Source organism: Rattus norvegicus, chromosome 19 (genome assembly GCF_021556685.1).
Source record: "Rattus norvegicus strain SHRSP/BbbUtx chromosome 19, alternate assembly SHRSP_T2T, whole genome shotgun sequence".
Taxonomy (NCBI): domain Eukaryota; kingdom Metazoa; phylum Chordata; class Mammalia; order Rodentia; family Muridae; genus Rattus; species Rattus norvegicus.
This window is the reverse complement of record NC_141552.1, coordinates 20,168,602-20,181,799: the sequence shown is the minus strand read 5'-3', so window position 1 is coordinate 20,181,799 and position 13,198 is coordinate 20,168,602. Positions and strand designations below refer to the sequence as shown.

The 13,198-nt window shown below is 42.4% G+C and overlaps 3 protein-coding genes across 3 annotated transcripts in view; 1 reads left to right on the top strand and 2 right to left on the bottom strand.

Moving 5' to 3' along the window:
* Positions 1–13,198, top strand: part of LOC147999038 (uncharacterized) — a 65,540-nt gene that overhangs the window by 14,347 nt on the left and 37,995 nt on the right. The gene's annotated exons all lie outside the window — the stretch shown is intronic.
* Positions 1–13,198, bottom strand: part of LOC147999039 (disks large homolog 5-like) — a 144,176-nt gene that overhangs the window by 127,840 nt on the left and 3,138 nt on the right. The window lies entirely within an intron of this gene.
* Positions 5,849–10,572, bottom strand: LOC147999040 (uncharacterized). Its single transcript, XM_087595724.1, has 6 exons — positions 10,399–10,572; positions 9,211–9,370; positions 7,879–8,022; positions 7,080–7,246; positions 6,257–6,362; positions 5,849–6,133 (listed from the first exon to the last, which is right to left on the bottom strand). Exons 1-5 carry the CDS (start codon positions 10,523–10,525, stop codon positions 6,298–6,300), a joined length of 663 nt encoding a protein of 220 aa, XP_087451850.1. The 5' UTR covers positions 10,526–10,572; the 3' UTR covers positions 5,849–6,133; positions 6,257–6,297.

Genomic DNA, 13,198 nt, shown 5'->3' with positions numbered 1-13,198 from the left:
GCTTCTTCCTCCTTCTTCCCTCCTCATGATTCTTTCTAGCAAAGCCCTCAAAGCTCCCCTCCCCCATCTCTCTGCTGTGCACCTGTTGGCTGTTGGCTTCTTCATAATCACAGTTAACTGGGAGCAGGGTCAGCATTTGGGGGTTTGCCAGTAGTGAGTTCTACAAATTAGCATTAAATAAAAGCAGCATTAGGCCAATCCACTACAGGGATTTCTTTAGTTTTGTTTTGGTGTAAGTTTTCTTTTATCTTTTCACTTTCTACTTTATTTTCAGCTATTTTTTATTAATTGGTAATTTTATTTATTTATATTTTAAACGTTGACCCACTCTCCAGACTCCCCTCTTCAAATCTTACATCCCGTTTCTGCTCAGCTTTGCCTATATGACAGTGTTCCCCCACCCACACATACCCATTCCCACCTCACACCTCTAGGACCTCCTTTATGGTGGGGCAACAGGCCTCAGGGTAGTCAATGGCCTCCCACCACATGGATGCCACTTAAGTCAATCCTCTTCTACACAGTGACCTAGAACCATAGAACGATCTTGTATACACTTTGGCTGGCAGTTTTGTCCCTAGGAGCTGGGGGGTTGGTGACAGAGGGTCTGATTAGATATTAAAGACCAATGGTTGCTGCTGTCTCTGCTTTTTCTGGTTGTAGGTGAAATTATGTTTGTGTGCTTCTCTTTTTTTTGTGAAATTATTGTGAAGTGATTAATTTCTTGGTTTTTCTTGGGTATAGTTTAGCTCATTGTCTTGGAGTTTTCCTCCTATTATCCTCGGTTATGCTTTCTTAGAGAAAAAATATTGTTTAAATTTGGATTTGTCATAAATTATCTTGGTTTCTCCATTCGTGGTGATTGCGAATTATGCTGGGCATAAGAACCTGGGTCTGCATTACATCTGTCCAGGATTTTTTGGCTTTTTGAGTCTCTGTTGAGCAGTCTGGTGTAATTCAGATAGGTCTGAATTCATTTCTTACTGGATATTTATACCTTACCCCGTATAATATTCTTTCTTTTATCTGTGCATTTAGTGATTTAATTATTATGTGAATGGAGGAAATTTTTCTGGTTAAATTAATTTGCGTTCTGTAGGCTTCCTGTACCTTTATGGCCTTTTATTTCTTTACCTTATGTAAGTTTTCTGCTATGATTTGTTGAAGATGTTTACTGGACCTATGAACTGGAAATCTCAATTCTCTTCTATGTCTCTTATCCTTATGTTTGGACTTTTAATTGTGTCCTGAAATCCATGGATGTTTGAATTCAATAAAGCATACATATGTATCTGAGATGGGTGTTTTGTGCTTTGTGGGTGACCTCCTTGACCCCAACTCTTCCATTTAGTAGCACGTTGGATAATGACACATGGTCAGCAATGGTGACTTCTTGCCATAAATTATATGAAAATAGGGAGGTGACTTTATGTGTGTCAAGTATCAGTAGTCTCCTGGGTGGTTTTGGTCCCCGGTTGGCTGTATGCAACATTTTCAAAAGCCCAGGTTTGATGTTCCTTGGGATTCCCATGGTGAGTCACACAGACATGACAGAAAAAGACCAGAATAAACAGGATAGTACTTGACTTATGTAATAGAGAGAACATTACTAAGTTGTGTTACAAAATATTTGATCACACTCTGATCTTCATGAATGTATTATTTAATGAAAAACTATTGTGTGGTATAGCATCGCCAGGGCACAGACATTTAATGCAAGAGCTCTTTGTTTACTGTGAACATGGACTTTATTACTGTTCACCTCACCTACCTCATACCTTTACTGCAAAGCTAAAGGGCACTTAGGTCTAGAGCAGATCAAGGCACAACTTGATAGGAAATTAAGATAACTAGGGCAATGGAAAGTCTTTGAGTTGAAGGATTTTTAAGAAAGCGTGCAGAGGGAGCTACAATGCTCTTCTTCTGGGGGGACAGTGAATTAGGAAGGACAGTTGGGAGCTTTACTTGAATTCAGCATCTGACTCCTGAGACTTCATTGGTAAAATTGATGTCTGGAAATTTTGTGTTGTAAAACAACACATTGGCTCTGCAGCTTTTGGCAAGGCCCATGGACAGAGAGATCACACCAGCTCGGGACAATCTGTAAGGAAATCAGGTTTTCTTAAGTCACCTGAGAAGTCCTCAAGGAGAGAGGAATGAATGGGTAGCACCATAATAGAAGGCCTTAGGATTTCGTATAGTGCTACTCTAGATGCCTTGAAAATAGAAGCAGAAAATGAAAAACTAAATGACTTCACAGGAATTAGCTCAATTCTGAGTATGATTATTTCATATTGGTAGTTTATACTGGATTCATTTTTTTAAAAATTTAACATAAGAGCCTTCTGTTTTAATACTAGGCTGTCTTAGCATCACTAAATCCTTACTTACAAACCCTGCCTGGCGCCCGGCATCTAACACTACTGGGCTAGATATTCCTCTTTTACCTTCGTCACCATCGACAGCTTCCATTTAACCAGCAGGGTCCATGCCAGGCAGACACTGAGCAGGTTGTATGTTCTGTTAATCTCCACAACAACCCAATTCAGCAGAAACACCCCCATTTTACAGGTGAAGAAACCTCAGCTCAAAGCAAATGAGTATCAGGGTCCCCTCAGTCTCACTGACTGTCACTTAGACCCACATCCTTCTCTGTAAAGGGAAGACATGGGCCTGATGTGGCTGTGCAAGCTGACTCTGCTGAGATGATCAATGCTATTCTTGAACCTGGGAGAATTTAAGACAAGGTGACCCACAGACTCCTGGGATAGATTCTGCCTCTGGGTTCTAGGGTGGGACACAGTATCCCTTGCCATGGGTCTCTACTCACATGAGGAGTCTGCTCCCATGTGTCAGCTTCTATGGCAGTGGTTCAAATCCCTCCTAATGATGTAACCCTTTAATGCAGCTCTTCTTGCTGTGGTGACCCCCATCACAAAATTATTCCATTGCTACTTCATAACTAATATTGCTACTCTTATAAGTTATAATGTGCAAGGTATCTGATATAAATCTTTGTGAGTGGTAGCTCCCCACAGGTTGAGAAACATTGCTTTATATACTTTTTTTTGAGAAGCCTTCATCTGAGGAGGACCTGATGCAGGTGTGAGAGCAGAGACACCCTGATGTAGTGACAAGTTTAGGAGGACCCAGGCTGCTTGCCTTAATGGCAACAGAGATTCCTGGCTGAAGGCACAATCTGAAATCACTGTCCCCAGGACATTTTTTCTTTTTCTTTTAATTTATTTAATACTTAATAATAATTCTTTGGTTTCCGGGCAAACATCCCCCTCCCCCCTCCCCTTCCTTATGGGTGTTCCCCTCCCAACCCTCCCCCATTGCCGCCCTCCCCCCAACCTGTTTTCACAGCTGAGCTAGATCTGAGGAACAGGTGCTTTTAAAGAAGCATGTGAAAGCATCTCCTGTGGAGAGCTCACTATGCAGGGAAAGTCACACAGGACAGGGAAAAGTGGCTTCCCAACTTCCCCAGGGCACTCAAACCAGGGAGGATTGTTGAATTTGTTCATTGTCTATTGTTATATCCCCCTTTTCATTTCTAATTTTGTCAGTTTTGGTATTGTCTCTCTGGTGTGCAGTTTGTTTCAGGAACAGGTTGTGTGTCTGGTGGATATTCTCAACAAAAAAAGAAAAAAAAAAGAAAAGGGAAACAAAAAAAAAAAAAGCAAGCAAACAAACCAACAAAGAAACAAAAAAACCTACAAACAGCTCGTGGTTCCCTTGACTCTTTGTATTTTTCTCCTTGTTTGTAATTGATTGATTTGATTTGAGCCTTGAATTAATTTCCTGCCATCAAATCCTACCACACACTCTATAAGATGAGGCTTTGCCTCACCTTGGTAAGAGCAGCATGTAATAAATGAAGCTTATGCTGCTCTCTCTAGTGGGGATGACATCACAATCTCACTGCAAACCATGCACAGCGCGGTTTAGGCTGTATTAAAGTAGCCCACGATTTCAGTGCTCCCTGCGTGCCATGAGACTGTAGTAACATGAGTCTCCCTGCACCTGGACAGTTTTCACTAGGGACTACACACACACACACACACACACACACACACACAAACGCACACCGCCTTTACTGACATGGTGCACATTCTTTACACACCAAAAATAAAGTGAGCAGTTATGAAACACATCAATAATGGAATCAATGGAGGGAGTTGTGGGGAAGCTGGGGCTTAGAGTTACTTAAAGGCCCTATGCAGGCTCAACTTTTGTTGGAGGAGAAACTTCAAGTGCAATGTGGTTCTTTATTTTCTTTCTCTCTAAGGAACACAGGGTTAGGGTAGGACCTACAGATTTGAGCATGTCGGGTAAGTACAGGGACACTGAATTAAATCCTAGGGATGGAACACAATTAATCTTCTACAAGATTACAGAGCAGCCTGGATGAAGATTCTCAGGTGAAAATGTGGACATCTCAAGGCAGGCACTGGACAATGGCTGTCAGTCTTGACTGAAGACTGGAAATGGTTTGCTATCTCATAGGAAAAGAAGGCCCCTCTGTCTACACTGTACTCTAAGGACAGTTTATTAGGTTAGGCATGACATGAACTATTGTCTCATGTCACAGATGTCAGTACAAAGTATCCAAGGTGTTGTATGCCAATGGTAGCATTAACAGAACAAAGCACACAGTGTCATTAAGACATAAATCATGAGTTTGTGTAGCAAGACCCAGGCCTCTTACAGGTTCTTAGATAGTAACTGAGAACCTCAAATACGGTAGTGATGTGATAGTGTGGGGTGAATCTAGTTACAACTACTTTCTATCATGACACAGAGGACACTTTTTGTGTTATGTTCAGCTTATAATGAATGACTAGACCTAAGCATGAGAATAACCAAATACTACATTGCTTCTCTAGCTGCTGAGCTTTTAAAAGCCCTGGGGTGACAGCAAGCGTTTGTGGACATTCTGGATTATTCCTTCTGTACTTTAACTCTCTGAGTCACCTCCACACTCAGTAAGTTAGTTCAATTCCATAAATTAGAAATCAGTCACTGGAAAAAATTCATTCTCAATACGATCTCAGATTGGCCATGGAAAAAGCGTAGCTTGAACTGTCCCACCTAGGTTCTCGGCTTGCACAGGCCTGCTCTCCAGAAGAAACCTGTGTTCACAGCTGCAGGCTACATTCACTATGGATGCTCTTGAGGTTCCTCCCTAAATGGCTCAGATTGAAATAATTTTCTTGCTAACAATCAAAAAACTGATTATGCCAAGCTGGCCTAGAAGAAGCTAGCTTCTTTTCTGTATTTTATCAGTTGTGCACAATACATATGGTCATCATTGATAACAGTTGAAAGATCTGCTCTTATATCGAAACTAAGTGATGCTGGAGGATGATCCTGACCCACAATGAGGAGTGGGAACACCAGAGCCCTGTACGGATGCCTGGCAACCTAACACGTTGAGCACGCACGGCTCAGTAAGTTCCCTGTGAACACACATCTCCTGAGATCTCTCTATTTAATTGGAGGTGATCCTCTCCACCTAATACAGGACCTCATGTGGAATAACAGAAGCCACCTACAGGAGCTGTGGTGATGACTCACAGGGTAGAGCATCTGCTGCTCTCTCAGAAGAACCACATGGACCCTAACAATTGGGTAAAGCATGTCAGTGATTATATCATAAAGTGTGTGCCAAGAAAAAGCCACATTATCCACACAAAAGACACTGTCACACTGAGTACCCCTTGGTGACTCTGAATTCACTTATTAGCCCAGGCTCCATGGAACATGCAGAGATCTATCTCTAGCTGTCAGTTCTAAGCCCTCAGGAGGGGACAGAACCCTTGCATAAGAATGATGGTCTTAAGAGTCAAGAGATAGAAATCAATATTTATTCATAATGAATACATTTTTACAACAAAACAGGATTAAAATGAATGAATAAAAATATTTAAAAATATTGGAAAGTGAAAAACAGTAACAAGAACATATTAATATGAAACAACAAAAAGAAAACTTCAATTAAAATCATAACAAAAATATTTCTAAACAGCATATTCTTAACGAACATTTAGAAGCACAGATGTATTGCTGTTTCTCCTCTAGCACACATAATGAAAGGTGGTCCCCCAAGTTGTCTCTCAAGTGGTGTTTTCTGAAGAGGAAAGTGAGTAAGACCTCAATCAGTCAGGCTGGCTTAGTGTTATATAAATTTAGGGTCTCTAAGAAATGACAAATTAACTCTGAGGAAGAATACTCATCCAAAAAATGTTGTTACCGTTCAGGATGTTTGTCATCAGGGACTCCTGAGAAAGCAACTTATTCTTCAGGAAGCTCTCTTACTGCTGTGTGTCCAATTCCAGCTCTCTTGCACTTTCTGAGACCTGGGAGAGGAAGGCAGTTTTTCAGACACTGATTTGGTGGTGAAACGCAAGCCAGCTGTCAGAATCCTGCCTTCTACCACCTCAGTTCTATTGGACAGTCGACATGGACCTTTTAACTGATATCACTGTTGCTAACTCTGTGGGCAGGGAAAATCTCCAGCAACCGTCACAGTAATGTGGGCTGCCAATATGGGACCCAGACTTATACCAGTGCAAACCAAGAACAGGGCAATGGAAGGGACCTCATTGGGTTGCAGGAAGAAAGGAGATGTCCATATGTCACCAAGGTTAAAGCCAATGACAAGTACTAATTTGACATTTGCACTTGGTTCTTATCCCAGAAAGGTGCTTCCTACAGAAGAAGTCACATGACCACTTGTCATTTGTCAAAGAACCAAGAACTTGTTCAAAACTCTACATAGCATCCAATGTATCACGTGCATGTGCAATAATGTGATATGTTATTGATCTGTCACCATTTCTATAATGCAGCTTCAAAAAGAGCAGCAAAATATACTTGCAAAATAATTCAGTTTCTGAAAAGTGGTTGACTTCCCAGAATACTTGTGCATAGGCAGAGCAATGAACAATGCCATTACATGAGGTGGTTGGCTGGTTGTGAGTGTAAATTAGAAAGGTGGTAGGAGAGAGCAAAGATGTATCAAATTGGCAAACTTTATCAGATATTTTTAAGCTAACACAGCTGCTCAACCCTACCAGATGATGCTGGGTCTGGACGTTGCTGGTCTTTATCTTTCTTGTTGAAGTCAACCAAATATTTCTGGTTCAGTGCACACTCAAGATGTCCCTCCTTGCTCCCCTGCTTCCGTGGGACCAACTTCTTCCTGCATGTGTTCTCCATCAGGAGCTGGCTGAGCAGGTTTCTGGAAATACAGACTGCATAGTAAGATCATGCTGCCCCTTTCTCCCATTCCTACTCCCAAGTACTACTAACTCTACCAGGTCCCAGATACCCATGAAGACTTAATAAAATGCATCTTGATACATATAATGCTGCTGCACAAACCACAAAGAGTTAATTCAGGGAAGAATAAATTGTTTGCTTGGCCTGAGCACCAATTAGTGTCCACATCTCTCAAAAAGAACACGGATCTACATCTATCCATGAAAGCCCAATGCATGGGGCAACATCAATTAGTAGTTGGCAAACACCCGCAAAAGAGGTCAGTAGAACCAAGAGAAGGTCATGCTAACCCTGTGGTCCACGCACTGAGTGTTGTAAAACCTGGTAAGACCCCAGAGGCCCAGGTCAGCCTAATAACGTTCTGCTGACTTCAATCAGTGCTGTTCTATCTAGAGCCTTCTGAAGATGCCTAGACAATCCTGGGATGAGTAACAGTCTTTTATGGAACTGAAAACTGAGTCCTGATGACCCTGGCACACTGATGTGTAAACAGCACAAGAGATAGAACCAGAGCTGAAGACTGTCCAATCCAGAACAAAGAAGTCAGAAATGGCCATTCCACAGGTGACAGCCTTTCTGACCAGGACTTACCTAGAGAAGGTAATCTCCTTCTTCAGCTTATGGTTGTTCTCATGGATCTCAGTGTTCTCCATCTCTAAGTTGTGCAGAATTGACATGACCGCCTCCTCCATTCTCTCCAGGTCTTCATAATATGGATTTGGCCTGAAGTGTGGCCTGGCCCCAAATGATAGAATACAATGAACATCACCATTTAGGAAGATATGAACTCAGGGTGGGTCCTGAACTACACCAGTCTTGGAAGGACACCTTCTGAATTCTACATATTGGACCTTCTTCAGCTTCAGAAACATGTTTTTCTGCGTCCACCACACCAGAATATCGGCATCCAGATGGAGGGTTCCCTGGCTCCCTTTATTCAATCAAGAGGAAATCTGCAGTCCAGCCAGTTCAGCTATCAAGAGCCTAGGCCACACCTCCCCATGCTCCCCCACCCCCAACGCACCCAGAATCCTGTGATTTCCTTTTTCCTGTCCTGATAACAGACCATATATCAACCCAAAATTATAATCTGCACAACGAATACAAATATACAGGCAAACGTGGCCACATAAGCAAAGAACTGTGCTGTTGACAGTGGGGCTCCCAGAACAAAGCATTCACATCACCATGAAAGTGTTACAGGTAAATACTCAGGCCAAGACATAGACTCGTATATTCCAGGTCTGGAGGGAAATATAAACATATAACGGTTGTGCATATGCATTTGGATGTATGCACACACAGACTCACAGACTGAGACACACCCACAAAAAAAAAGAGAAATGTAAACAGAGTCAGAGAAAGAGAAAAGCAAATATTGAAACAGAGAGCACTGTGAGAACCAGGAGAAATGCATGCACCATTGCTGTGTCCGAGGGGCTCCCACAGACACACAGATAATAACAAACAGGCCTGAGCCTGACAACTTCTAGTCAAGCATTGAGATGAACATTTTGGGACCAGGCCCCTCAGGCTGCTGCCTGGATCTTCCAGCACTCAGTCCCCTGCCTAGCAAGTACAGAGACTCACCATAAACTCACTGCAATTACAATCTTGCAAAGCCACCAGCTGTCAAGGGCTTTGCAAATGCACACTAGACACTCACTCTCCCTGACTTTATCCCCGAATTCTTCATTCAGACCACAAGTTCTGATTTTCAATAAATGGAAGCAGATGAGTCCATTTTCCATCTCGCTCCTCAGGAAGGGTCAAGGTTCTGAATCTCCTCTATATGGGAGGTGAGGTTTAGCACAGTGTGGTTAGGGATGCACAGCTTTCTAGAACCCAAAACCTTAATAGGATAAGATGAAGGTGACCTTGCAGACCCAGGAATGTAACAAGAGCGTTTGGAGCGATTCATACCTGTTGTTTTTGGATCTCTCTGTCAGAAACCTCAGGCGATCTCTCAGGTCATTTCTCTCCTCGGTAATGAGCTGCAGCACTTTAATCAGCCTCTCTTTTTCCTTCTTGGCCTGATTCTCGCTTGGGGCAGTTTCAGGGGAAGATGTTGCTCTCCCAGCGTCTGTAGGTAGAAGAACACAAGTGAACCTGCATGGGGAGAATGCATAGAGTGTACATAGACCTCAGTGAGGCCTAAACAGGAGAACAAGCCTGGAACCCAGTGTCACTGCTAGGCGATTGGTCTATGCTTAAGAGGCCTCCTCAGGGGATCTCAGTTCTCGCACTACTCTACAGAGACCAAGAGATGTAAGCAGCCAGGTGTGCCCTATGCCGGACATCACATGCTTACATGGACCACAGAGATGGCTTCTCCAGGATTATTATCAGCTGAACAGGGTACAGCTTGGTTTCCTCACCCCTGTGGTTTCAGAACTCAGATGATAAATTCACCATCCACAAAACTTGAGTGATTGGAGACACTCAGATGTCCTACCCTGATACTCTAGGCCAACAACTTTGGATTTAAAACACATTTCCAGGAAGGACATGTTCAAGAGACTTATCAATTCCCCTATATAAAATAACAAATGCCCCAGAAGTTCCAATAGGTTACAGGCTGAATCTTGGTCCACATGTTCCAAACAGTTTTGGTATTTTAGAAAAATGTGTGTAACACACAACCTCTAATATATAAGGCTAATGATGACCCTGCCAGTTAGAAGAAATCAGAGAAGGTCTAAGAACATAAGGTTATTGCCTGGAGCACAATTTTCTCCCTGTTACTATTGTCAGATATCCACTGTATTTAAAGAAGCAATGATAGTGAAATACATTGCTGCCCTGTCTAAACTCAGAAAAGGTGGACCCTCCATGACTCCTGATCGTCTTATTATATCAATGTAACCTAACAAATTCACTGTAAAAGTAAAGGCCAGAAATTCACAGGATAATAGCATTGGCCTTACCATATACTCCCTGTGGGGTTGGGGAAACTAAAGTTCTGAAATCCTGACTTTCAGGAATTGTGATATTCATGGAAATTCAATTCCTTTTCCGATGCTCCAGTTGTTGTGGCCCATTGCTAGAAAGGTCAGCTTAAGCCTGCAGCTCCCCTGACAGGGAGCTCAAAATATACTGCCCAGAACTTACGAAACATTCCCCAGAAGTGCTGTCTCTGTCCATCATTACTTCGAGACGAAAGGCCAGACTCCTTCACTCTAGTCTCTCCACAATCGACGTTCCCCCTCCCAAAACGCTTGCGAAGAGGGGAAAACATGTCTTAGCTTGTAACTGCCAGACTCAGACTGAGAGAAACTAGGGCACTGGTTATCACTGATGTCTGGTGACATCACAGAGGATGCCAGAACTCTCTAGGAGACAATAGAATGTCCAAGAAGGGACAGCTGATGTCATGGGGAGCAGACTTTGCCTCCTGCTAATGTTCTCCCTGTACTGAGCATAAGCTGAGGTGCCCTTTCCAGGAGCCTTTCCTGGGGCAGAGCCACTGAGCATCTCCTGCTTCCAAAGCCAAATTTTCCTCAAGGCTTGATTATAAAAAACCTCAGTAATTCCTATGCATCTAAATGAATGTTTCCTTCCATATCTTGCCCCAAAATGTCTCACTAACTCAAATTATCCTCCTTCACCAATGTTAGCCATTAAAACTTCCTGAGATTTCACACCAGCTTGAATATGCAGTCAAAAGTTCTCCTGTCTCATTATGTACAGGTGCTTTATATCACATCAAGAAATAGTCTGCATGGTAGGTTACAACATGCGTGTGTGTTAGGGTACACTCATGAAGTCATGTGCTTAGCAATCGACAATTGCCAAAAAATTCCTTAGGAGAAAGAGTTGAAGTCTTTATGGTGCTAGGAAAAGTGTGGAGACCAGTTGGCAGAGGAAAGTGCAATATTGGGAGCACGAGTGAAGGGAACCTCATGCTGCTTGTGGGGTTCTCTTCTCTGCACCAATGTCGCCAAAGGAGCACTGCTCACAGGCCTGAGTAAGATACATCATGTGCTTTTATCAGAAAAATAAAATAGTCAAGAGATATAGGGGATGCACATAAACGGCTAAATGGTGCTTATCCATTAAGTGGATAGAGCAAGGTCCCAGCACCTGTACACTGGGAAATGTCCACCCCACCAAACACAAAACCACCTATCATAGTAAATAATGAATAATTTATAGAATGCACACATTAACACTGATAGATCACTTCCGTAGTTCAAATTTTGGGGGCAAATTCATATAGCAACTTATATAGCAAAAAACAAGAAAGAAAGAGGAGAGAAAAAGTCAAAACAAAAAGCTCAAGCTTCTCTCTCATATGAAGATTGCAGGAAGTGTTATCTGGTGGTCAATTCTGATTAGGCCATTTTAGATAGAACAGTGCATAGTGACCCTTAATGTGATGGGCCCTATATAAAGCTTTCTGCAATATTGAAATTTTAACAAACCTCATCCAGAACATACAGAAGAGGCAAGGATGTGATCACCATGTCCTTGCTCTCTATCAGGGTATTTTTCTGCGTCCTTGATTGTCAGGCATCTAACAGCAACAATCTGAAATAGCTGGTAGACATGGGAAAACGTGGCTAAAACTATAGTTGTGGGTTACACACCTCAACTGTCAAAGGCTAATGCTGTGTGCACAGTCCTTGGAGGCCACTCTTGTAAGCCTATGTATTGGAAAGTGGAAAGAGGTTCATCTGAGCTCAGAGTGAACCTGGTCAGCCAGGGAGAGGGCAACATGTGATACTTGAGATCCTGTCTAAAGCCAGCACAGAAACCCACACTTCATTCAAAGCATCATCTACTAATTCTCGATTATCTACCATTCTCTCCCTACCAGCCGTTCAGTTTGGAATGATAGAAAAAAAACTGGAACTGATCTTTCTATTCTAAGGACCTTGATCTCTCTCTTTCCTTAGGTCCACATTAAGAGTGCATACAAATGGACATCACCATCTGAACATCTTAGTATTTTCTACTCTGTATATGTAGCATAATACTGTGCCTATGACAGTCTCAAGCTTCCTTGAGTGTAGTTGCCCCATCAAGAAGTGTGAAGTTCTGAGTTCAAACCCCAGTGATGCTTTAAAGGGACTAGAAGAAAGCGATCAGAGATACTCCACTTCTTTGTCCTTAGATTAAATCAAGTTGACACAATGTGAACCTGGTGGGCTATTTAACCATGCATCTTTCTCCCAACCCCATTTCCACGAGTTCAGTCCACGGCAGAATTCATTCCCCACCATCCTAGATATTTCTTTGTATATTTATACAAAAGCCAGGTTTCTTTTTTTTTAAATAGAATTAGTTGTAGGCAATCAACTGCTGCCCTATGTGAGAAATGATTAGTATCTATTGCAACTTACCACACTGTATTTGTGTATACAAGTACATTATTGGAAATCCAGCATTACTGAGGGATTGGAAACCAGCGCTGTGGCCTTGCCTTTCTGTGCCTAGTCCTGGCTCACAGGCAGCAGGGGGCAGACCTTGAGTTCCTCTTCAGGGACAGAGTGATGGTGAATGGGCACTGAGCAGGCAGAGAAACACAGCTGAGGCAGTTCCTTTCAGTTATCAAACACATCATCTCCTTCCCATCTTAAGGGCTACTGCTGAGGTCTTGCCCCCGTACCTACCTTAATAGCAGCAAATTTGTTACACAGCAGCCAGCTCTTTCCTATTGTTCTGTAATATGCCTCCACATCATGGATGCCAAGAAACAAACTAAGAAAAACAAAAAAATCTGACATTGAACAGTGTGGTGCTGGTCACATACCCTGTTATGTTCTGTATGTTATGAGATTTGTTAATCTTAACAAGTTCCCCAACTATGAGTTTCACGTAGGACCCATTAGAATCCAGGAAAATAAAAACAATTATGTGTAAAATGGCCTGAGTCAGGGCCATAGACAGCAGCATCCAGCACTTGTGC

What these genes read in the sequence shown, in the direction of transcription:
- LOC147999040 (XM_087595724.1), bottom strand. Translation starts at nt 10,525, where the DNA reads ATGTTTTCCCCTCTTCGCAAGCGTTTTGGGAGGGGGAACGTCGATTGT. An exon ending in GCACTTCTGGGGAATGTTTC is followed by an intron (nt 9,371 to 10,398) that starts GTAAGTTCTGGG and finishes TTCTACCTACAG; the next exon opens with ACGCTGGGAGAGCAACATCT. An exon ending in AAGGAGATTACCTTCTCTAG is followed by an intron (nt 7,247 to 7,878) that starts GTAAGTCCTGGT and finishes CTGTATTTCCAG; the next exon opens with AAACCTGCTCAGCCAGCTCC.